This window comes from Jaculus jaculus, chromosome 7 (assembly GCF_020740685.1).
Source record: "Jaculus jaculus isolate mJacJac1 chromosome 7, mJacJac1.mat.Y.cur, whole genome shotgun sequence".
NCBI lineage: Eukaryota > Metazoa > Chordata > Mammalia > Rodentia > Dipodidae > Jaculus > Jaculus jaculus.
The window spans coordinates 117,493,931-117,517,339 of record NC_059108.1 but is presented as its reverse complement, the minus strand read 5'-3'; the positions used below and the strand labels follow the sequence as shown (position 1 = coordinate 117,517,339).

The following is a 23,409-nucleotide window of genomic DNA, read 5'->3' as shown; positions in this document are numbered from 1 at the left end:
AACTGCCTTCCCAGAAGTTCTATACAATTTTGTGGCACAGGCTAGAGAAATACTGTAATGGTTAAAGTGCTTGACTGTGAAGTCTGAGGACCCATGTTCAACTCTCCAGATCCTACATAAGCCAAACACAAAGGTGAGGTAAGCGCAAGGTCACACATGCCCACTCTGTGGCCTAAGCATCTGACATTTGATTGTGGTGGCTGAGGCTCTGGAATACCAATTCTCGTCTCTCTCTCTCTCTCTCTTTGTTGTTTGCTCTTGCTCTCTCTAAAAAAAATGTTGTGAAATGAATCATATATTTTAGGTAACTTTAAAAGCTTAACAAAGCAAATATCTTTTAAAGTGATTTAATAGGCTACTATCTAGTCTATATATTACATAATTTTAATCAGAGTTCTGTCATGAAGAAATTAGTATTAAGTAATCTGTAATGTGAATTCTGATGATAGGATTATAGTTATTTATAATTATTAACTTTGCTATATTTATCTCTGTAATATTTTTGGAGAAGTAGGGAATAATGGTTTTCATGAGTTAATATTTTAATTGCTTATAATTCTTTCCACATTATACATTTATTTCCACATTTTAATGGCTAAACTCCATTGTCAACTTGATTGGCTCTAGAATTGCTTAAGGGTAAATCTTTAAAAATGTCTGTGAAGGTGTTTCTAGATGAGGTTAATTGAAGTGAGAAGGCCCACTCTAACTGTGGGCAGCACCATTCCATGGAGGAGAGTCCTAGACTGAATAGAGGAGAGAAAAAGCTGAGCATAGGCATTTCTTGTACTCTGCTTCCTAACCAGAGATGGGATGGGACTAGCCAGCTGCATCATGCTCCTGTTGACATGAATTGCCCACCAGGAGAACCATATACACTCAAACCTTAAGCCAAAATGAACACTTCCTTCCTAAAGTTGTTTCTTATCAGGTATTGGCCAGAGCAATAAGACAAAAGGCTTCCAAATTTTTTAATAACTTGGGGGCTAAGCATGTAGCTTACTGATTGATCTCTTACCCAATATACTTGACGTTTTAAGTTTCATCCCTAACATTGAAAAAAATTAAATTAAGGGGGCTAGAGAGATGGCTTAGCAGTTAAGCGCTTGCCTGTGAAGCCTAAGAACCCCAGTTCGAGGCTCAGTTCCCCAAGACCCACGTTAGCCAGATGCACAAGAGGGTGCACGCATCTGGAGTTCGTTTGCAGTGGCTGGAGGCCCTGGCGTGCCCATTCTCTCTCTCTCTCTCTTTCTCTCTCTCTGCCTCTTTCTCTCTCTGTCTGTTGCTCTCAAATAAATAAATGAAAATAAGCAAAAAATTTTTAAAAAAGAAAAAAAATTAAATTAAGAGTTAAAGACTTTCAGTGAAGATTTTAAGACATTGAATAATGAAATTGAAGACCCTAGTTGATGAATTGGCAGATTTAATGCTGTAAAACTGACTATTTTACCAAAAGTAATCTACAGATTCAATACAATCACCATAAAAATTCCAGTGAAGTTCTTCCCAGCATTAAAAATTACCAATATTCCTATAGAAACACAAAATACCATAGGTAGCTATAGGAATTTCATTCTTGGTGCTGAGACACAACACCCAGGCAGAAGCAGCTTGTGGTAGAAAAGAGTTTATTTAAGGTTTCTAGTTTAAAGGGGAAGGCTTATCATGATAGAGAAAAGTATCGAAGGCAGATGGCTCATAATGTTACATATCCATAGGAAGGGGAAGTAAGAGAGAAAGGGAGGGAGGAGAAAATAAGAAAGAGAAAGGAAAAAAGACCTAGCTCTTAACACTAAATAGGCTTGACTAATCAGCCTCAAGGTCCACCTCTAGAAAAACACCTCCTCTATTAAAATTCCACCTCCCAAAGGCTGTTCCAGCTGGTGACTAAACCACAAACACTTGAGGGGCATTTTACACTTAAATGAACACATTTTGCTCCTGGCCCCATAGACTCATGACCATCTCAATGTAAAATGCACTCAGTCCAGCTTTATATATCCCGTATATTTTTGTTTCATTTTATTTTTATGAGACAGACAGAGAGAGAGAGAGAGAGAGAGAGAGAGAGAGAGAGAGAGAGAGAGAGAGAGACAGGGTTCATGGGCACACCAGGGCCTCTAGCCACTGCAAACTAACTCCAGACACATGCACCACCTTGTGCATCTGGCTTACATGGGACCTGGAGATTTGAACTTTTGTTCTGCGGCTTCATAGGCAAGTGCCTTAACCATTAAGTCATTTCTCCAGCCTGATCTTCCATAGTCTTTATCCCCAAACCATTCAAAAGCCTAAAGTATCTTCTGAAACTCAAGACAGTCTTTTAACTGTGAACCCTATAAAATGAAAGCACAAGTTACATACTTCTAACACATAATGGTACATTCTCTCTGTAAAAAGAATAAAAATAATAAAGAGACTAGACCAGTGCAAGATTAGTAGTCAGCTGGGCAAACATCAAATCATGCAGTTCCATATCTGGCATCTGAGACCTATGATGAAGCCTGCTGCCTCTAAAAGGCCCAACCAGCACCATAGCGAGTGCAATCTTAAGCAGAAAGAACACTACCTGAGGCAGCTCATTTTCTGACCTCAAACAATGCGTCAGCGCTTCCATGACACAGACAGCGTAGTACTGACACATAGACAGACATGGACACCAACGGAACGTAGCAGAAGACCCAGACAGCAATGGACACTTGAATTTTGAGAAAGGTATCAAAGAAGATACAGTGGAGAAAAACAGCTTATTCAATAATGGTACTGTCAACACTGGATATCTTCCTTCAGCAACATGAAATTAGTTTCATATCTTTCATCATGCACAAAAATAAATTCAAAATCGATCAAAAGACTTAATTTAAAGCCCCCAAACTTTCTATAGGAAAACATGTCAGCCTACAGGAGCAGGCTAGAAACTTTCTGAAAGGAACCTAATTAGCACAGATATGGCCATGAGAACTAACAAATAGAATTTCATGAAAGTAAAAAGCTTCTGCACAGCAAAAGAAATTTTCAGCCAAGTGAATAGACTATAGAATGGGAGAATATATTTGCTTTCAAAACAAATAGAAATATATATAGACCAAAACCTCACTGCTAATCAACAAATGGACCAATGAACTAAACAGATAGAAAAAAAAATATATAGATGGCCAATAATTATTTTTTAAAGGCTCAGTGTCTTTAGCCATAAAAGGAGTAAATTCAAATTGAAACTACTTTGATGGGCTGAGGGGTTTGCCAGATGCATAAAATGGCACATGAGTCATGATTTTGTATGCAGTAGCAAGAGGCCCTGATGTGCCCATGCGTGCTCTTTTTCTTTCTCTCTTTCTCCTCTCTCTTACATAAATAAATAATATTTAAAACTTCTTTGAGATTCTATCTCAAAATCATATGGCTCTCAGAAGAAAACAAATGACAATGGATTTTGGTGAGAGTGTGGGAAAAGAGGAGCTCTCCCTCACTCATGGTGGGACTATAAGCTGGTATAGCTGCTATGGAAGTCAGTGTGCAGCTTTCCCAAAAAAGTAAAATAGAATTATTCCCACTTTACCCACAAAGCCATGTCCCCAGTACCATTTTCATAATTTTTAATAAGCATATTCATTACAGAAAAAAAAAACCGGAAAACAGAATAAAAGGAAGTAACAAGTATATCAATTGAAGTGATTTGTTGTTATTAATTACATGTATATTCTTTTAGTTATATATCTTGTTTTACTTTTATCTAAATTTATTATCAATTAACAAGTTAATAATAATCTAACTTAATAATAGCAACATTATTACAATATACTTTGGTTCTGTCCTGAAAAATCCTCTTAAGAAGAAAAAGTATAGTCCTTTTTAATATTTAATTTTTATTTATTTGAGAAAGGGAAAGAGGCAGAGTGGAAGAGACAGAGAGAGAATGGGTGTGCCAGGGCTTCTGGCCACTGCAAACAAACTCCAGATGTATGCACCACATTGTGCATCTGGCTTGCGTGGGTGCTGGGGAATTAAATGAACTCCAAGGGCTGGAGGGATGGCATGGTGGTTAAGTGCTTGCCTGTGAAGCCTAAGGACCCCGGTTCGAGGCTCGGTTCCCCAGGTCCCACGTTAGCCAGATGCACAAAGGGGCGCACGCATCTGGAGTTCGTTTGCAGAGGCTGGAAGCCCTGGCGCGCCCATTCTCTCTCTCTCCCTCTATCTGTCTTTCTCTCTGTGTCTGTCGCTCTCAAATAAATAAATTAAAAATGTTAAAAAAAAAAAATGAACCTCCAAGGTGCTTTGGCTTGGCAGGAAAGCGCTTTAACTGCTAAGCTGTCACCAGCCTGAAAAAGTATTCTTAAAAGCACTTCTTTTGGTGCCTCAGATTTATTTCTATATGTTTTATTATGGCTATAACCACAATCATATATTCCTTATGCCAGTTTTTATTTCATATCATAATTTAAGAATTTTTTTATGTTTCTTTAAAACTCATTTTAAATCTTTACCAATTGATAATTTACAAAAGTTTTTGCGATTTCTATTGGTTTTGAGCCAGTGGTTCTTTCTCTCACAGCAGGACGTTGATGACTAACGCTGCTCTGAGTGTTACTTATGACAGTTTTTAACCTTTGGACAAATCCCTAGAAGTGAAGCTACCGAGTCAAAGGCATCAGTTATTGTTACAGTGTACTGTGCCTGGAAATCAAACAGTTGAAGAGCAATGAGCATTTATAAGTGGATCAGTAATCATATTCTATTTGGCAATTTGAGACAGGCTCATGGAAATGAAGCATAGTGAAATGCAATCTTTTTTCTATAACTTTAAGGGAAAAGTAAGAACAAAATAAGTAGAGAAAATTAAGAAATGTAGAGGCTAAGGAACAAGTAGTAGATCAATAGAGCCTTGTTGAAACTTATTTCTGGGGCTGGAGGGATGGCTTAGCGGTTAAGGTGCTTGCGTGAAAAGCCAAAGGAACACAGGTTCCACTCTCCAGGACCCACATGAACCAGATGCACAAGGTGGAGCATGCACCTGGAGTTCGTTTGTGGTGTCTGGAGGACCTGGCATGCCCATTCTATTTCTCTCTCTGTCTGCCTCTTTCCCTCTCTCACTTTCTCAAATAAATAATAAAATAAAAAAATTAAAATTAAAATTGAAAAAAGCAAAAAAAAAACATTTCTGCAGCACCATTGATTATGTTAATGTAACAATTATTTTTCTTCTGTTTACAAAATGATTCATGTAAGTTGTCAGGGAATGCCCATCTATTGCCCTGTAGTTTAGTGGGTACCTGTCATTCTGATGCATAGCTTTCTAGCTTTGTATGTATGCATGAGTGGTAGAGGGTGGTGTGGGGAACATACAGTGTGATTGCATTGCTGTTCTGACTTCATTTTATGTAGTAGCAATATCTCTGTGCAGTTTTATAGTCTGTGATATTTAGTGGCTGCCTAATATATCTTTTTAAAAACTGTCCCTCTCTTCCTTCCTTCTTTCCTTCCGTTGGTGTGTGCGCGTGTGCGTGTGTGTGTACAAGTGCATGGACATGCATGCGCCATGGCGCATATATGGAAGGCAACCTCAGGAAGCCGGTCCTTGTCTTCCACCTTACTTGAGACAGGGTCACTTGTCAACTGTTTTGCGGCTGGAAGGAGCAGGCCAGCAGACCCACGAGCGTCAGGACTCTCTTGACTCGGTCTGGCATTGCCATAAGCCCGTTGTAATTATAGACACGTATTCTATTTTCATCAGACTTTATGTGAGGTCTGGTGATTGGAACCCTCATCACCAGGCTTGTACAGCCTACCTTTGTGGCACTTTTGACCACTAAGCCATCTCCACAAACCCAGTATTTCTTTCATATCATTTAAAATGTATTGGTCCTTATCTGACCTCACTTCACTGGACTGTTACAAACACTACTTCACGTAAGTGAGCGCCTCACGGGTAACAGCACTTCTGCTTGTGCAGTTAGAATAAATACTTGTACTTGGCAATCCTGTTTTTGAAGAGGTTGCCCTGCACACACTTCTGAAATCCATCATTCAGATAAACATGGAGTTTATCTTTGAAACTTCAGGAGTTAGTCTCCCCTCGGCTGGCATGATGCTGCGTAGCTATCCCTTGAGACTTTATTTGCTTACTAGGGTTCTCATGTTCTTCCCTTGGGACAAATGTATAGCTCTCATACACTTAGCTGAGTTCTCAATTGGTATTGCCAGCTACAGTGAACTTTTGGAGTTGCCATAAACAAGTGAGTTGCTCAAAATTAATTAAATGCACATTTTGTTTAGTTGATGCTGGTGATCACATGATGGTCTAAGCACCTTTTCTAAGACATGCAGGCTTTGTGTTTCTCCCCTGGAGCGCCTCTTAAGGCTGAGTCTCCAGTCGTGCTTCTGAAAGCTTGCCAGCTGCCTGTTTGGGCAAGCAGTCTGCTTCTGCTCCCTTGACCTCTCTGTTTCCGTCTGTGTCTGCTGCTTTCTTTCATTTCTGTGGTTACACTCTCTGTGCTCTGTGCTGCTTGATTTTTCTGAAGGGTTATAGGCAACCTTTCTTCTCTACCCATCCTCTGATTTTAACATGCACGGTGAGAAAGTCATTTGTTCATCTCTGTGATGAGAGAGTAAAGAAAGAATGAGTCATCCACTGAATGTCTTTAGGAAGACTTCCTTCACCTGGGTATAACATTTCCCCGCAGAGGAAAAAGAAAGAAAGCCGTTGACCACGCTTTAGAAGCCAGGGGATCCTAGAAAACTGCCTCAGCACAAAGGCACTTAGGGACCTTTGACATACGACCTTGGATCATTCCCTCTGGGCAGTGCAATACTCCTGATGTGGAATGGTGCAGCTCCTGGAGCCATCAATGCATTGTGCACTTTTGAGTAGGTGAATTGTGTGATTGTAAGATTTTTTTCAAAGTCTTCCATATTGACACAGCAGTCATAATGGAAGTTTATGGAGTAGCAAGTGTGCACTACTATATTTTAATCAACTCGTTTTCTTAAGCATAGGAATTAAGGTTGGGGAGTTCATGTACTGAGTTGTGAGACCATATAAGGTTTGCTGACATCAAGAGGGAAGGACATGCTTTGAAGACTAAAACATGACAAGTCTTAATCTGCTCAGAACACTATACTTAGTTACTGTATAATTTGACTTAATGTATACTTCAGCCACTCTAGATTTGTAGTGGCCATAGCTGCAGACTTTGTACATTGCATTTTCTTTGTCTTGTTTTTTTTTTTTTTTTTTTTTTTTTTTTCCCAGAAGGAGCAGGACAAAGGAGAAAAGTGAGAAGCCACTTTCGCTCCTTCTAGACAGAGTGGGAAAACTTAAGTGTAGAAGATAATGTAATTTTTTTTTTGCTAAAATAAGGTTCTTAGCTTGTCTTCTGAGTTACATTTCCTCATTCCACTCCAGATTTCTATCAGGAACTGAAGCCATGGTGCTGTTGCTCATTATGTGAAAGAGTTGTAGGTTGCCGTGCATGTATGAGGGCTGTGCGCTCCACTCTCCATTATGTAGGAGATGAACACCAGATAGTAACCTGAACACCCCTGGAGAGTATGCTGGATGCTGTGGCAGGTACTTGAACATGCAACCTTGTTTTCCAGGGAAAGGTGATGTGTTTGGAGACATCTTCTGGAAGGAAACCACCCTTGCTCATGCATGTGCCAATGTCCGGGCACTCACATACTGTGACCTGCACATCATCAAGAGAGAAGCCTTGCTCAAAGTCCTCGACTTTTACACGGCTTTTGCCAACTCATTCTCAAGGAACCTCACTCTCACGTGCAATCTGAGGAAGCGGGTATGTTGCATCCACACCCCCTGACTGCTCTCCAGGGCACTAATGTGGCATTAGCTATTTCGTTTTCAATGAGCTAGCTATTTCATTTTCAAGTAGTACATTCCTATCAGTGTGGACTGATGTAATTTCTCTTTACCTGTATTTTGTTTATTTTTTTATTAATGGAAGAGACCATAATTATATGAGTAAATAATTGAGTCTTTGGGGAGAAACAAATGAATGACGAACTGTACACAGGCATAGATCTTGGAGCTTTTGATACACCACCACAAAATGCATGGCAAAGTCTATTACTAAATTGCATGAATTTCTTGAAAGTTGGTAAGGCCAATCCAGTTAGTTACCTATTTTACATTTCCAATGCTTTTAAATTATGTCTCATTTAGTAATCAGTTCACAAAGCTTACTCTCCATTAATTCTTTCAAAGAACAGTATCTCAAAAATTGATTAGCCACACTGACGTATCCTACCAACAGGTATAGGATTTCTTTCCTTTGTACTGCTGCTGAAAATTTAATCTTTATTACCATTTTTTTTTACTGATGAGTCTGACACAAATTTAATTTACATAAAGAGATCTCCTAGCTCTGATTTATAGGCTATTGTACATTGGATAGAACACTTTTATTGCCAAGAATGAAATACATGTTTGGATAACTGCACTTAAGGAATTTCATACAAAATATTGCCTGCCTATATTGAAGTATTTAGAAAGGATGATCCTTCCTTTCTGCAGCCTCTTACATAAAATCTTCCCTGTAGTGAGCATGGAGGAAGACAAGTTAACCAAGAGAGAAATTAATGTCTACATGGTAGCAGTGTAGAAATGAACAGAACTAAATCACTTTGATTCTTCCTCAGGTTTGAAGAGAAGATAAGACCAGCAGGTATGATAATCCTACTGGTTGTATTAAAACATTTGATCACCACTTGAACAAAATCTTCAGTTTATTTTTCTGCCAACAAATTATCATTGAATATATATAACCTTTGGGACAAGTAACTAGCTATAGTGACCAACAGAGATTAAATATAGACTCTGTTCAAGAAGCTTCCTGTGTGCATAAGTACATGAAGCACAAACATTACGGAGTGATGGATGTGGGAGAGTTATTCTAGTGTGAGCTCAATAGCAAACATTCATACTTGTTTCTTAGGGAGCTCATTGTTTCTTTGGTCTACACTGTACTTTCTGCAGTAGTTTCTCATCTACAGGCGGTCTGTTGGCTATTTGATGTTTTTATATTTATACTAAATCTTCTTCCACCTATAATTTATCAGATTTGGAGTTTTTCCCATCCTGCAAGATTACCAAAACCCCTATCCATCACACCTTCGTTCTGCAGAACACATATTGTCATTGTCCTCCTCAAAGCATGCTGTTTATGCCATATCTCATGAATTATTTATAATATCCCTGAAACATAAAATAGGAAGTTGTTTCCTCCTCACAGCACACGAAGAAACTCGGGGTAAGAGGGAGTAGTATTAAATAATTAATGATATGTTTGCAATGTAAGTTCACAAAGATGGATATTTAAAACAAATCATAAGTACAAAATAACTTTTGCTTCTTTAAAATGTGTTCATTACCAGACTTATGGCCTCTTTTACACACACACCCATACTAATGTGGGTCCCCCTTCCTATAGGAAGACAAGCCAGAGACAGGAAAGCTTCTTTTTCTGTTTTATTTTTTACTCAGGACCCAGAGTTAATATGCTTGTCTCTGAAGGTACCATTGTTATATCAGATAGCTTCTTCCCTTTACAATGTGTTTCCTGTCATGCTCTGCATTGCCTTTTTCTTTATAATTCTATCCCAGTATTCCTAATAGATTCTTTAGTAACTTGGTGGATTGTGGGAATAGGGTGTACTGTCAGTCTATGCCACATCACTCCCAGCAGAAAAAGTGTAAAAGATAACTTAAGAAAATATCTTCCGAAGGCTAGTAGCGTTAACTACTATTTTGAGCTTGTTTGATATGGGTATGTTGTAGTTACAATCTCATTGCTGGGACAAAGCACCTAGACCAAATCAGCTGATGGGAGGAAAGGTTTGGTTGTGGCTTATAGTTTTGAGGAGAAATTTCGTGATGGCAGAGGAATGCATAATAATAGCAGAGGCTGGGCAAGATGATCCTTCTATAGCAGGTGGAAGAGACTAGCAAGAGAATGCGCTGTGCTCTGGCAAGAGAGAGCTGGTAATAACACCCAAGTCTAAGTCTGTCCTCAACAACACATTGCCTTCTGCAAGCCTTCATCTCCCAACTTTCCAACAGCTAGGGACCAGGAGTTCCAAACACATGGGTTTTGGTGGGAGGAGGACATCTTATTCAAACCACCACATAGATTGCATATATCTTATATAGTGTAATTTTACTAAATGTCACCAAACAAGGTAGGGCAATCTCTGTTTCTCTCTTACGGAGGTTGAGGTACTGAGACTGGACTCATAGTTGGCAACAAACTCATGGGTCTGGGTCTGGATTTAAATCCTCCTCTCTGGTTCTAATTTCTTTCTTTCTTTTTTTTTTTAGTTTTTCAAGGTAGGGTCTCACTCTAGCCCAGGCTGACCTGGAATTTACTATGGAGTCTCAAGGTGGTCTTGAACTCATGGTGATCCTCCCTGATCTGCCTCCTGAGTGCAGGGAATAAAGGCGTGTGCCACCATGCCCAGCTCTAAAAACTGTATTTTTATAGACCATGTCTTGTTTCTCAAAATGACATGTCTAGCTTCTCAAAATGACAGCCATCTCCCCACAATTTACAGATGCTCATTCACTTACTTACTTAAACCCTATTGATCTATTAATGAAAAGTTTTGATTGCTATTACTATAAACATTATTGTGCTAAACAGTTGTCAATTGTATAACCAAAATAATGTTCATCATGAGTTTTGGATCTCATTAGCAATCATAGCTATTAATTAAGGTCACATTTCTTTTTTATATCTTTTATTTCTACTTACCTATTTGACAGAGAGAAAGAGGGAGAGAGAGAGAGGGAGAGAGAGAGAAAGAGAGAGAGAGTAAGAGAATGGGTGTGCCAGGGCCTCCAGCCACTGCAAATGAGCTCCAGACACATGTGCCACTTTGTATATTTGGCTAATGTGGGTCCTGGGACTCAAACCTGTGTCCTTTGGCTTTGCAGGCAAACAAACATGTAAACTGCTAAGCCATCCCTCCATCCCTAAGGTCAGGTTTTTAATAGGTGGAGTGTTTCACTGGTTTGTAGATTTTAGGTCAGGATGGGCTCGCCAAAATGGAGTCACCCAAGACAGCAGAATGGTGACAGACACAAGGGAGTGGGTCATCCACATTCCTCAAGAAACTGCCTAGCCATTATCCCTTCCTTGTCTAACAATGCCCCCAGGCCGTGATTTCCTGCCCCCTTATCTTATAAGTCACCTGGCCACTGGTGTGTTGTCATGCCCTGGCTATCTTAGATCTCCCTAAAGAAAAAAATTTTTATTAAACTTTTCCCTTCCTCACTTTTCCCCAACTGAAGAGCCCTATCAAGTGCACTATCTGGAATCTCAGGGTGGCTGTGCTCTGCTCTTGAGAGTCAGGACTGGCAGCTTGTGCTTTTCCTGAAGAAAAGCTTCCATCTTTGCCTCAGAGTGGTTTCCATGGTCTTGGTCACTCCTGAACCTTACAGTAGATGACTATCTTCTCACTGTGTCCTCATGTGGTAGAGAGAGAAGGAGGGCCTAGCTCTCTGGACTCTCTTATAAAAGCATTAATCCCATTATGAAGGCTCTGGCCCTTGTAAGCACCTCTAAACTAGTTACCTCTAAATTCCATAATGTTGGGGATTAAGGATTCAACATATCATTTTTGTATAGAGGGTAAGACACAACCCATAGTCACAGCCATAGATACTATACTAGTAAATGTTTCCCTAAAGCATTGTCTATAAAGTAGGTGGCTGGTGGTCCATAGGCTTTTCATGTGTGTCAGTTGCTCAAAGTAGAGTGCTGGAAGTTAGAGGGAAGCAAATAGAATCCTTTACCTTTATTAGAAAGCATATCTCCTTTACCAAGCCAGAGGGCTATAATGAACAGGAAATATCACAGAATAAGAGGTGACTACAGAGCCATGCACAAACATGAAGGAGTGAGGTCAGGCTAGTTCACACTGAAGGTGAAACACACCCATGGTGCAATCAGGGCGTGAACTGTATTGATTTCTGTGCTTAGACTATTTATTCAAACAATGCAGTTTGTATGAGTAGTGTAGTTTATTTTAAGTATTTTGGTTTAGCCAGGCCAACGATGCCTATTTGAGCAGTCCCAATTAAACACACTGGGTACTGAATCCCTAGTGAATTTCCTTGTAGCCATTGGACATACATTGCCACAACCCTTGCTGTAGGAGTTCAGGTGGCTTGTGCTTGGGTTCCCCCAGACTTCTCCACATACCTGAGCTTTGCTAAGCTTGCTTTGTATTCTTAGCCTGTAGTAGGTCATGACCATACATATAACTCTATGCTAATATTGTAGATTCTTCTAGCGAATCTTCCAAATGGGGTAATAAGGAGGACTAACAATGTACCATTTATAAAGATGAATAAGAAATGTGTATTCTCAGAGTTCTACAAGTTGGCAGATATATTGGTAATTTTATTGAAACCTTTTTTCATAGAAGATGCTGAAAACATATAGACATTATGTTTGATGAATGTAAGAAAATGGACCATTTAAAAATTGGTAGGTATATTTGTGTATGAGGAAGTCAGGAGAATTCTATTTCCTGGGAACTTAAAATAAATGTTACATTAGCACTTATAGCTACATTAAGCATGACTGAGAGTTTGAATTATTTCTGAGTATTTTTTCACTTTCAAGATAGCAAGAGCATGTTTTCCTCCACATTGATTACTTAAATAGGGTGAGTGAAGGCTTTTGTTTGCTATTTTCTGCACCTCATCTGATGAGACACTTTGTTGAAGTGTCACACATAAAATATCGTCTGATTCACTGTGTATTCACACTAGTAAAGGCTCCTACTAATAACTATGGGGTCACAGTGGGAAAAGGCCTAATGTCTGAACTCCAGAAACCTATAGAATGAAGAGAAATCATAGTGAATTCAGAAAAATGCTGTGGAAAGGTTATACTCAGGTGAAATGGGGCCACCTAGGAGATGAATCCAATTTATCTCTGAGGACAAACTTGTGAGAGTCTAGAAAGGAGCTGACAGCTCTTGAGCTAGTGTTTAATTTGAATGAGAGGAATATTTTACAATAATCAAGGCTCTTGTGTAAGACCTATTTCAATTTATCTTATAATAAATGAAAACACTGCAATTAAAAAAGTTAAGTGGTTGGCTGGTTTCCTTAGCTAGTTACTGGCAAGACCCGAGTTGGAAATGCAAGTTCTTGGAGTCCTGTGCTGGCAATTTTTCTACTAGTTAACCTAGAGCAACAGCAGCCTTTTGTGAAAGATCATAAATATGTGATACAACAGTTACGTTGTGGTTGCTGGAACAAAATACACAACCAGAAGCAGTTTACTGAAGGAAAGGGTTCATTTTGGCTTACGGGGTCATGGGGATGTTTTGTCATGGCAGGTAAAGCGTAGCAGGAGCAGAGAGCTGGTGTCCCATCTTATCCTGTCATCAGAGAGGAAGCAGCAAGAGTGAGGGGGCTCTAAACACCCAGAGAGGCTGGACTACTGAACCCCAAGCCCACCACCGTGACACACCTCTTCCAGCCATACTTCGCCTCCCAAAGGCTCCACCCATTAGGGATTAAGTGTGAGGCTTAATCACAAACACGAGGCTGTGGGGGACATTCCACAGTCAAAGTACTATACTTATTTATGGGCAGTTTTAACAGTGAAGAAGAAATACCCATAGCTCCTTTGCATGTAATTTGTAAATTGATTTTAATTTTGTTTTTACACCATGGTTAAAAAAACAAATTTACAGTAGAGCCAACACAAGCAAATAGAACCACATATAAGTAAAGTTAGCACCTGTGAACAGGCCTTCTAATCTGAGTATGTCCCAGTGCATATGGTCAGGTGTTGGTGTGTTGGACATCTGCAAAGCAGAAGATCTCAATGCAGTAAAAACATATGTCTTTCGTATCAGTATCATTTAAGACATGCTACTGCCATATGGGAAAATATTATATTACCAGTAACTTCAATCTGCGTTCTCCTCTTTGCTTTCATGTCATTACACTGACAATTGTGTTGGCTACTGCGTCACTTAGTAGAAATATGTAGAATGAGAAATTCTTATTCAACAAAATTCATTATTTTCACGTCTGAATTTTTTTTAACTATTTATTTATTTGAGAGCGACAGACATAGAGAGAAAGACAGATAGATGAAGAGAGAGAATGGGCGCGCCAGGGCTTCCAGCCTCTGCAAACAAACTCCAGACGCGTGCGCCCCCTTGTGCATCTGGCTAACGTGGGACCTGGGGAACCGAGCCTTGAACCGGGGTCCTTAGGCTTCACAGGCAAGCGCTTAACCGCTAAGCCATCTCCCCAGCCCTACGTTTGAATTTTTTTCAGAAGACATTAGTACTTTCACATAAAAAGTTCTAAAAGTATTGACAAATTTACCAGCAGGCAGGTGCCTTAACTGCTAAGTATTGGCGTCACCTTGTGTATCTGGCTTACGTGGGACTTGGAGAGTCTAACATGGGTCCTTAGGCTTTTCAGGAAAGGACCTTAACTGCTAAGCCATCTCAGCAGTCCTCCACCTTGGGTTTTGATTCTCCTCACTTTGCAGGATGAAAAGTGGTACTTGTTTCTGAAATACAGACTTAGCAGCTATGGGTGGCAGGGCCAGGAGAATTAATCAGGAAGCTCTCAAGCAGCAATGGCAAAATGAGAAGCTCTTTTAAAAGAAGGTGTAAGGAGAGGAGGAACACTCCAAGGATGGCCCTGGACCTCTGCGTGTGCATTATGGCACAACCATACCCGTACACATACAAAATTCACACACACATGCATATACATATACACACAAATAAAGTTTTCAAAATATGCCTTAGAAATAACAATGTCCTCATTCAAATTGCCAAGTGGAAAGATGTGTGTAGCCTTCCTTTCATGCCAGTCGGCTGGGTCCTTTTCCAGGTGGCCCTGCTCAGCGGAAGTTAGCTGGCAATTGTAGGAAGAAGCAAGGCCCAGCCCTGCCTTTTGTTTGACTAGCAATCAGACACTGGGGTTTCACTCACCCCTGCACCAGCAAAGGCTCAGAAATGAGCTGTCGCTTTTCTTTCCAGCAAATCCAGGATCCTACGATGTCTTCTCTGAGTAGCAGGTCACTTTAACAATGATTCCTTCTATGGAGGAACTGGGTATTGAACTTGCCTAACGTTTGCTTGGTGGACATGGACTGTGGACGTGTGGGGTTTCAGTAGTACATGCCAGCATCACTGGAGAGGTGATCTAGGATGCGACGATGGTAATTCCACCATTCTGCTTGCTTCCCTCTCCTATCCCTGTAGTGCAGCAGCTAAATAATACATGGACACTCCTTTGTGCCCCAAACCCACCCTTTCTGATCTGATTTAAGGGCATCACTAAAACACTGTCAACACTTGAAACACAAGGCAACAGTTCTTCCATGAATCTCCCAAGTATGGTTTGACATCCATAGCTGCTCATCTCATAGCACTGATGGTGATAGCTTGCTTTCCCACTTGTATTTTCTACTTCTAACTGAACAGTGAGCTCCCTACAATAGCCATTTCCTATTGCTAATAACCAGGTTAGTATCTTCTACCTAACTGAATAAGTCAATGAAGGGGTGAAATAAATATGAATGTGTTGTGCTGCCTGGCATAGGTTTTGTCATCAGTGACTAGAATAATAACTGCCATCAAGAAAACACACACACACACAATACCCTTGACAACTTTGGCAAAGGGCCTTGTGAAATTGGATTATGAAAATGACCACTACTAATTGGTGTTAAATCGCAATTAGTGTTAGCTTCCAGCTGCAATTCCTGATCATTTGTGCCTGCGGATTCTGCAAGGCCTTGTAGGAGCTTATTTGGCATTTGCAGGAGAGGAGAGCCACCTTGGCATTCGGTGGAGTGAGTTAGGATCGCTCAACATCAGGGGCTGGGATTGCCAGAATCGTGCCTTACAGGGCTTGAAAGAGAAGTTTCTCTCTCTCTTTTTTAGTTTATTTATTTATTTTTCTCAATTTTTATTAACATTGTCCATGATTATAAAAAATATCCCATGGTAATACCCTCCCTTCCCCCACTTTGCCCATTGAAATTCCATTCTCCATTATATGCCCCCCCATCTCAATCAGTCTCTCTTTTATTTTGATGTCATGATCTTTTCCTCCTCTTATGATGGTCTTGTGTAGGTTCTCCTAGTTTCTTGAATCAGAACAGAGTGTACTTATAACTCCCTGACCTGATGGTGATCAGCATGGTTGCAAATTCATTCTGAACTCCTGGCCCTGCTGTCAATATCGCTTTGAATGTTCACCTCCAGGGGGGCGAAGTTGGTACTTCACAGTTTATCCACCACAGGCATTACCTTGATTACACTGTAAGAGAGGCGAGCTAGACTTGCTCGTGGTCACGCAGCTGATCCTTGCAGCCGGGAGGCCTGCCCCGACTTTTCCACCTCCAAGCTGTCTTGCCTTCCACCAAAGGGAGTGGAAAGAGGTAGACCTTCCACAGTTCTAGAAGTTTGTCTTGTGCATTTAGATGAAACAGAGACATAATTATGGAGTTTTCTGAGCCCTCAAGCTGCTTCTATTTAGGGCCCTGTGTTGGTCTTCCGGACAGGATGAAAAGTTTTACACATTTAGTTTCCATGACAAAAGTTCATGTAGATCTTTCACTCTTCAATATGTCTCTGGAGCAGAAGTTTAAGGATTGAGTTTTCCAAGTTCCAACGTAAGGGTAAGATTTAGTACTGTGCCACACTGTTCACTTTGAAAGTACCCCCACGGTTCTCCTCATTGTCCTCTTTCTTCTTTTTAGGTATGCATGTGATGTATGTGTATTCATGATCATGTGTTTCTGGGCACACATGCTTGTGCATACACATGTGTGTGAAGGCAGTAATCAATATTAGGTGTCTTCCTCAATCACTCTCCTTTTTTTTTTTTTTTTTGCTTTATTTATTTATTCATTTGTGAGAGAGAGAATGGGTGCGCCAGGGCCTCCAGCCACTGCAAATGAACTCCAGACTCATGTGCCCCCTTGTGCATCTGACTTACATGGGTCCTGGAGAATCAAATCAAGGTCCTAAGGCTTTGCAGGCAAGTGCCTTCACCACTCAGCCATCTCTCCAGCCCCTAGTTTATTTTTAGAGACAAATTTTCTCACTGAGTCTTGAGCTCACCAATTTGGCTAGACTGGCTGGCAGTTGAGACCAAGGATTCTTCTACTTTGCCAGAGTTAGGATTCCAGAGCAGTGCCACCATGCCTGGCATTGTTTTTCAAGGTAGGATCTCACTCACTCTAGCCCAGGCTGACCTGGAATTAACTATGTAGTCTCAGGGTGGTCTCAGACCCATGGTGACCCTTCTACCTCTGCCTCTGGAGTGCTAGGATTAAAGGCGCGCGCACCACCATGCCCTGCCTCCATGTCTGGCATCTTCACGTAGTACTAGGAATACAAATCGAGGTGCTCAATCAAGCTGGAGGAACCATGTCCCCATTCTACTCACCACTCCTCACTTCCCAAACATTGATACTGATGAGGGGCCACTGGAAGCATGTGGTCTGTTATTCCATCTTCATTTAAAGAAAATATTCCTTTTGAATTAAAAAGCAAGGTTTTATGAATGAATATTAAGACTGAAATGTGCATAGTACTTTTCTTCCTTAGTGTCTTTTGATACTCATTTGAATTTAACATACAATTTTTCTTGTGCTAATTATCTTACATTTCTTTTCTTTGTTTCTTCTTGGGAAAAAAGGGGCAATGAATATTCTCTGTCATTGAATAAATACAGGGGCTGGAGAGATGGTTTAGCAGTTATGGTGCTTGTCTGTGAAGCCTAAGGTTTGATTCCCTAGTACCCATGTAAGTCAGATGCACAAAGGGGCACAAGCATCTAGAATTTGTTTTCAGTGGGTAGAGGCCCTGGCATCCCCATTCTCTCTTTCTCTATCTGCCTCTTTCTCTCTCTCTCAAATAAATAAATATAATATAAATTTAGTAAATACACAATATTAAGTTTTAATCCTTAAGACCTCATATTTTAACATTTTTAAGGCATAATTCTTGTGAGTTGCTTGCTCCCTATGCCAAGACAAGATTTATAGTTGACCATGTGATTCATCATTTTGGGGATTTCTTCCCTAAATTTCCGAGCTGACTCAAGTGACTCATGCCCTTCTGTGCTCTGAGGTATCTGAGAAAATATAAAGCTCATCAGGCTTCAGCTGGAAGGACTTCCATTAATTCTGAGCAGTGACCATGAAGATTTACAAGGGGAGCACATTTTCATAAGCATTTGATTATTCAAAGGAGGGATTTCAAAATGTTTTCAGTGTCACCATAAAATGTAAAATAAATATAATAATTCATATAGATGCTTATTAGCAAGGAGTTTAAGATACATATATTTTTGCAAATGAGAAAACAGACAACCATCCGATGGTAAGATTGAATTCCTGATAGTTGATTATTGTGACCAAAATAGCATCTGACTTCATAGAATGCCCTTTTCTCCCCACCTGGGAGATATGTTTCATAGATTTTAGTATTCTAGCCAAGTGATCTTTTCCCAATGGCATCAAATCAAGCAGTTCTACTAAATAGCTAGAGACTCTCAGATAACCTTAGGAAGCTACAGTAATTTCTTCTAGAGAAAGTCATTCATTTTCTGTGTCTTCCTTCTGAATCAGGTTAGACCTGACTCACTCCACACTTTTTAAAGGTGATACTGGCTTTCACTCGGATTTCATCTGTGTCCACAGTTTTATCCTCTAGGGAGTAACGTTATCCACAGGAGTTCAGCAGAGGCACAGTCCCTCAGGAAATTCACAATCTTGCATGGGAAATTCAGATTAAAATCCCTAACTGCTAATTCTGCACATAAGAAACCAATTTCCCCTGACAGCAGCAATCAGGGAATGTGAGGCGTTGGACCCTGACCTGGAACTTGCTTCCCTTTAACCAATACCTCTGTAGTTACTATAGATAAGGTTGTGGACTGCATTGTCAAGTTCATTAAATGGCTAATCTGTAGCATAGATGCTTAAAACTCAGTTTCTATGCCTCCTCTTGAGCAAGAAAATAGTATTTGTAATGCTCAGAGTTCAGAAACCAGGATGTTGAATGACCCACTTAGTCACTGTGCAGTGTGCTGTTCCACAGTAAAGGGTCTGTTGTGCCAGCAAAAGTGAGAGATGGTATCCAGCCTGCTGCACTTACTGTGTTATGCAATGGGATTCACTGCCTGCTCCCTGCTCGTTTATAACAACATCTCCACACCTGAGAGTCACCCAATGGCTTGTTATTAAAATGACACACAGGGATCAGTTTCTCTGTGGGCTCTTGGGGGTAGAGATTGAGGGCACAAGGGAAAGAGCTTATCCCCTTCATTTGAATGCAGCCATCTTCCCTCCAAAGCTTTTACAAAGAAAGTCTCAATCCAGATATTTTCTGTGGTCAGAAAGCTATAAAAATAAATTTGGTAGTTGTGCAATGGGTTTCCAAGCTAGTCTATCTGGACAGTATCTTTTTTTCCTTTTTTTGTTGTTGTAGTTTTGGAGGCTGGGTGACACTGTAGCCTAGGTTGGCCTGGAACTCATCCTATTAGCTAAGCTGGCCTCAAACTCATGGTCATCCTCCCACCTCAAGCTCAGAATGTTGGGATTAAGGGCATGTGCCACCATACCTGGCTATTGGTATATTTCTTTAGAAGGGTGTTTTAAATTTTGAAGCAGTAATTTCTATGGAAATTAGCAGCATGAAGGCTATATATATATATATGGCATACAGGACTCAATTAGAATAGCTGGATTTACTGGTGCATGTATGCAGGAGTCTGAGGCAAGATGATAGTGAGTTCAAAAGCAGCTGAGGCTACATAGTGAAATCCTGTCTCAAAAAAAAAAAAAAAAAAGATGAAAGACAAGAACATTAAATTAGGACAAATCTGTTCACAGAAAAGACTTGCTACAAATGCAATTATATAACATTACCTGTGCTCAGAGAGCAGGGAAAGTTTTACTATACCAATCAGGACACAAGAGATTAGAACTTGCAGCCTTGGGCAAGCTTTCTAAGACAAATGTATCTCTGTCTTTTCTGGAAGAAGTACAAGTTCTATTGTATTTTCCACAATCACATATCCATGCCAGGTAAAGAGATTTATATTGATGTCACAGGATATCAAGTTATCCAAGAATTTTCTCATTTTGTTCTAAGCCATGTTGTAAAAATAGTTCAAGTTGGAAAACTTACTCTAATCCTGATTCCAGATGGTAGGAATATTGAATCCTTAGGTGTGCCTTGGAATGTTAAAAACACAGATCAAGAAGATTAGGGTGTATTTCATACCTTACCAAAATAAAGCCTAACTCATATATGTGACTGATGAGATCATAAAGACAAAATACTACCATTGTTATAGAAACAAAAATGGTTATTTTAGGGGCTAGAGAGATGGTTTATCAGTTAAAGTGCTTGCCTGCAAAGCCAAAGGCCCTTGGTTTGATTCCTCAGGACCCACATAAGCCAGATACACAAGGTGGCACATGCATCTGGAATTCGTTTGTAGTGGCTGGAAGCCCTGGTGTGCCCATTTTTTTTTTCTCTCTCTCTCTCTCAAATAAATAAACAAAAATAAAAATGTTTTTAAAAGAAGTTATTTTAACTTGGGAACAAGGAAACAGTATTCCTTTATCGAGTTAAGAGACTTTTCTTCTCCAAACTCAAACTAGAGATGTCATCTTTACAGTATAGGAAAATAGATTCATCAAACTTTAGATAGACATAAAACTTTGGAACACTATATTAGTAGGGAAACAGTTATAAAAGTATGTGCTCTATATATTGATATACAAAATAAATAAATAAATAAAACAATCACTTTGTGCCTTGACTCTAGTTCCCTTCTCAAGGGTCCTTTTTCATTTTGTGGGTTCCAGTTGCCCGTGACCTCATCCTTGTCCATACTCCTGAACAGCCAGCCCTGCGGCCCTTGCTCAGTATCTGCTGTCTGGTGCTTTTCCAGGCATATGCTATGCTGATGAGTCTCCATGTCCTGGTCCTCTCAAACCAGTATGTCTATCTTCTACATCTCACTGCTCTCTCCACCCCAACCTGCCAATAACACTGCAGAATGGATGAATACTAACATTGCAGTCTACTACGTTAATGCCACGTGTATTCCTTCCCTTTCTGGCGTTGAATTTGATACCATGGGAAAGTTTAAGTACCATGGAGGATAAGGAAGGAACAGGAGGAATCGAATGGCTTCTGCTTTCCTCCTCCTCCTTCTTGGTCCTTTTTCTTAAATAATGAAAAACACTGGAATGATTTTGAATATGTCTGTACTAAACATTTGAAGATACTACGTTTTTGAGGAATTGGAAAATTCTTTGAGAGTTAAAATTTTATACTTGCCAATGGGATAATGTTGGACAAATACAATTAATTAGCTAAACCTGGTTTAAAGATACTGGGGAGCATGGTGGTATTTGGGATTCTGTAGGAGACACTCAAAAACTTTCTTTCCCAGTATTGGACTTTCAATTTGGAATGAGTCTCTGGTTGTATTGGTGAAGGGATATAGAAGAGACCCAACTGATGGCCCTGTTTTTGTTTAAACTCATAGGCAGAAAAAAAGTGGACCATGAGTTACTTTCATTTCAGAAATAAGCCTGATTTTTCCCACAAAGATCACCCCACCCCAGGGAAATAAATATGCATCGTGCTTGTGGTAGTTTGATTTAGGTGTCCCCCATAAACTTAGGTGTTCTGCATGCTAGGTTCCCAGCTGATGGATATTTGGGAATTAACACCCCCTGGAGGCAGTATATTGTTGAGGGCAGGCTTATGGGTATTATAGCTAGTTTCCACATGCCAGTGTTTGCACACATTCCTGTTGCTATTGTCCATTTTATGTTTGCCAGGCGGTGATGTCCACCCTCTGCTCATGCCATCATTTTTTCCCTGCCATCATGAAGCTTCCCCTCGAGTGTGTAAACCAAAATAAACCTCTTCCCCCCCCCCCCCAAGTGGCTCTTGGTTGGGTTATTTCTCTCAGCAATGTGAACCTGACTGCAACAGTAAAGTGGTGCCAAGGAGTGGTGTCATTTTCTGCTAGACACCTTACTGTGTGCCCTTTGCCTTTTGGAGCTGATTTTCAAGAGGAATATGGAAGGATTTGAAACCTTGGCCTGAAAGACACCTTGCAGTGTTGTAAGTACAGCTTGATGGTTTATTCTGGTCAGAGTTGCAAGACCTGAATGCAGTAAGAACTAAGGACTGTGAAGTTTGGCTTATGAAGGTGAAAAAGGAGCTTTGTCTGTACTGGACTAGAAGCATTTTGTGTGAGAGGCTTGCTGTTATGCTCATGTCCTGAAAGGTTGTACATGTTTGCAGTGCATAGAAATGAACTGGTGTGTGTAAAGAGATATAACACAGAAATGAAATCTTTGGGCTGGAACTTCTGCCTGTTCAGTTGCAATTATATGAGAGATTACAACCTTTGAGATTGGGCCAGCTGACGTTCATTGGGGCAACAGGAAGAATGTAGACTCTTTTGAAGAGGTCAGTTTGCTCAAGGAGTGTCCTGTTCTTTAAAGTCTTCTTTATTCTCCCCTCCCCCAGATTAACAAATTAGCACCCTACCTGGTATTATGGAGTATAAGAACTGCAGGAAAGAGAGGTTCATTAAGTTTTTTCAGTGCGGTCTTGTGTTTTGGAAATGGCCATGGGCAGCGTGAAGCAGGTTTGCTGGATGCTTGCAAGGAGATCCGATGGAGCTGAGAAGATGAGCAGTGACTTGCACTGGAGACCCAGTGGAGATTCCAGGACTACAAGATGGCTGCCACAGAGAGCTGCCAGCCCCAGATGAGCTTTTCCAAGACTGAGTAGCCTAGCTGGAGGGGTGGAATTGGAACTCCAGAGACTTGTTGCTGGTTAGAATTATCTGTCTTGGAGATTTGTCACTGACTAGAGTTGTTGGACTTGGAGCTACAGACTTTGATGTTTGCCCTGCTTAAATCTTGTCTTGGTTGAGTATTTCTTTGCTATGCCCAATGCCATCTTTTGCAGTGTGAGTGTTTGTTCTGTGCCATTATGGGTTTGGGGGTGATTTTTTGGTATTATAGCTTAGTTAAAAAAAAACAACCTTGGATTATGGGGGTGTTTGAACATCATTGGGATTGATAAAAACTATGGAGACTTTTAAAGATGGACTGAATGCATTGCATTTTACATCATGGATTGTTATCAGTTTATGGAAGCCAGGGGCAGAATGTTGTGGTTTGATTCAGGTATCCCCTATAAACTTAGGTATTCTAAATGCTAGTCTCCCCAGCTGATGGCAATTGGAAATTAAAGACTCTTGGAGGCGGTGTATTGTTGGGGGCAGGCTTATGGGTGTTCTAGCCAGTTTCCCCTTGTCAGTGTTTGGCACACTCTCCTGTT

At 40.3% G+C, this 23,409-nt stretch overlaps 1 protein-coding gene across 2 annotated transcripts in view; it reads left to right on the top strand.

The window, feature by feature from the left end:
- The window catches only part of Kcnh5 (potassium voltage-gated channel subfamily H member 5), a 307,625-nt gene that overhangs the window by 239,235 nt on the left and 44,981 nt on the right, over positions 1–23,409 (top strand). For both annotated transcript variants that reach the window (XM_045154767.1, XM_045154768.1), the window contains one exon: positions 7,597–7,793. In XM_045154767.1, coding sequence (XP_045010702.1) covers positions 7,597–7,793 — 197 coding nt within the window. The remainder of the gene's footprint in view (positions 1–7,596; positions 7,794–23,409) is intronic.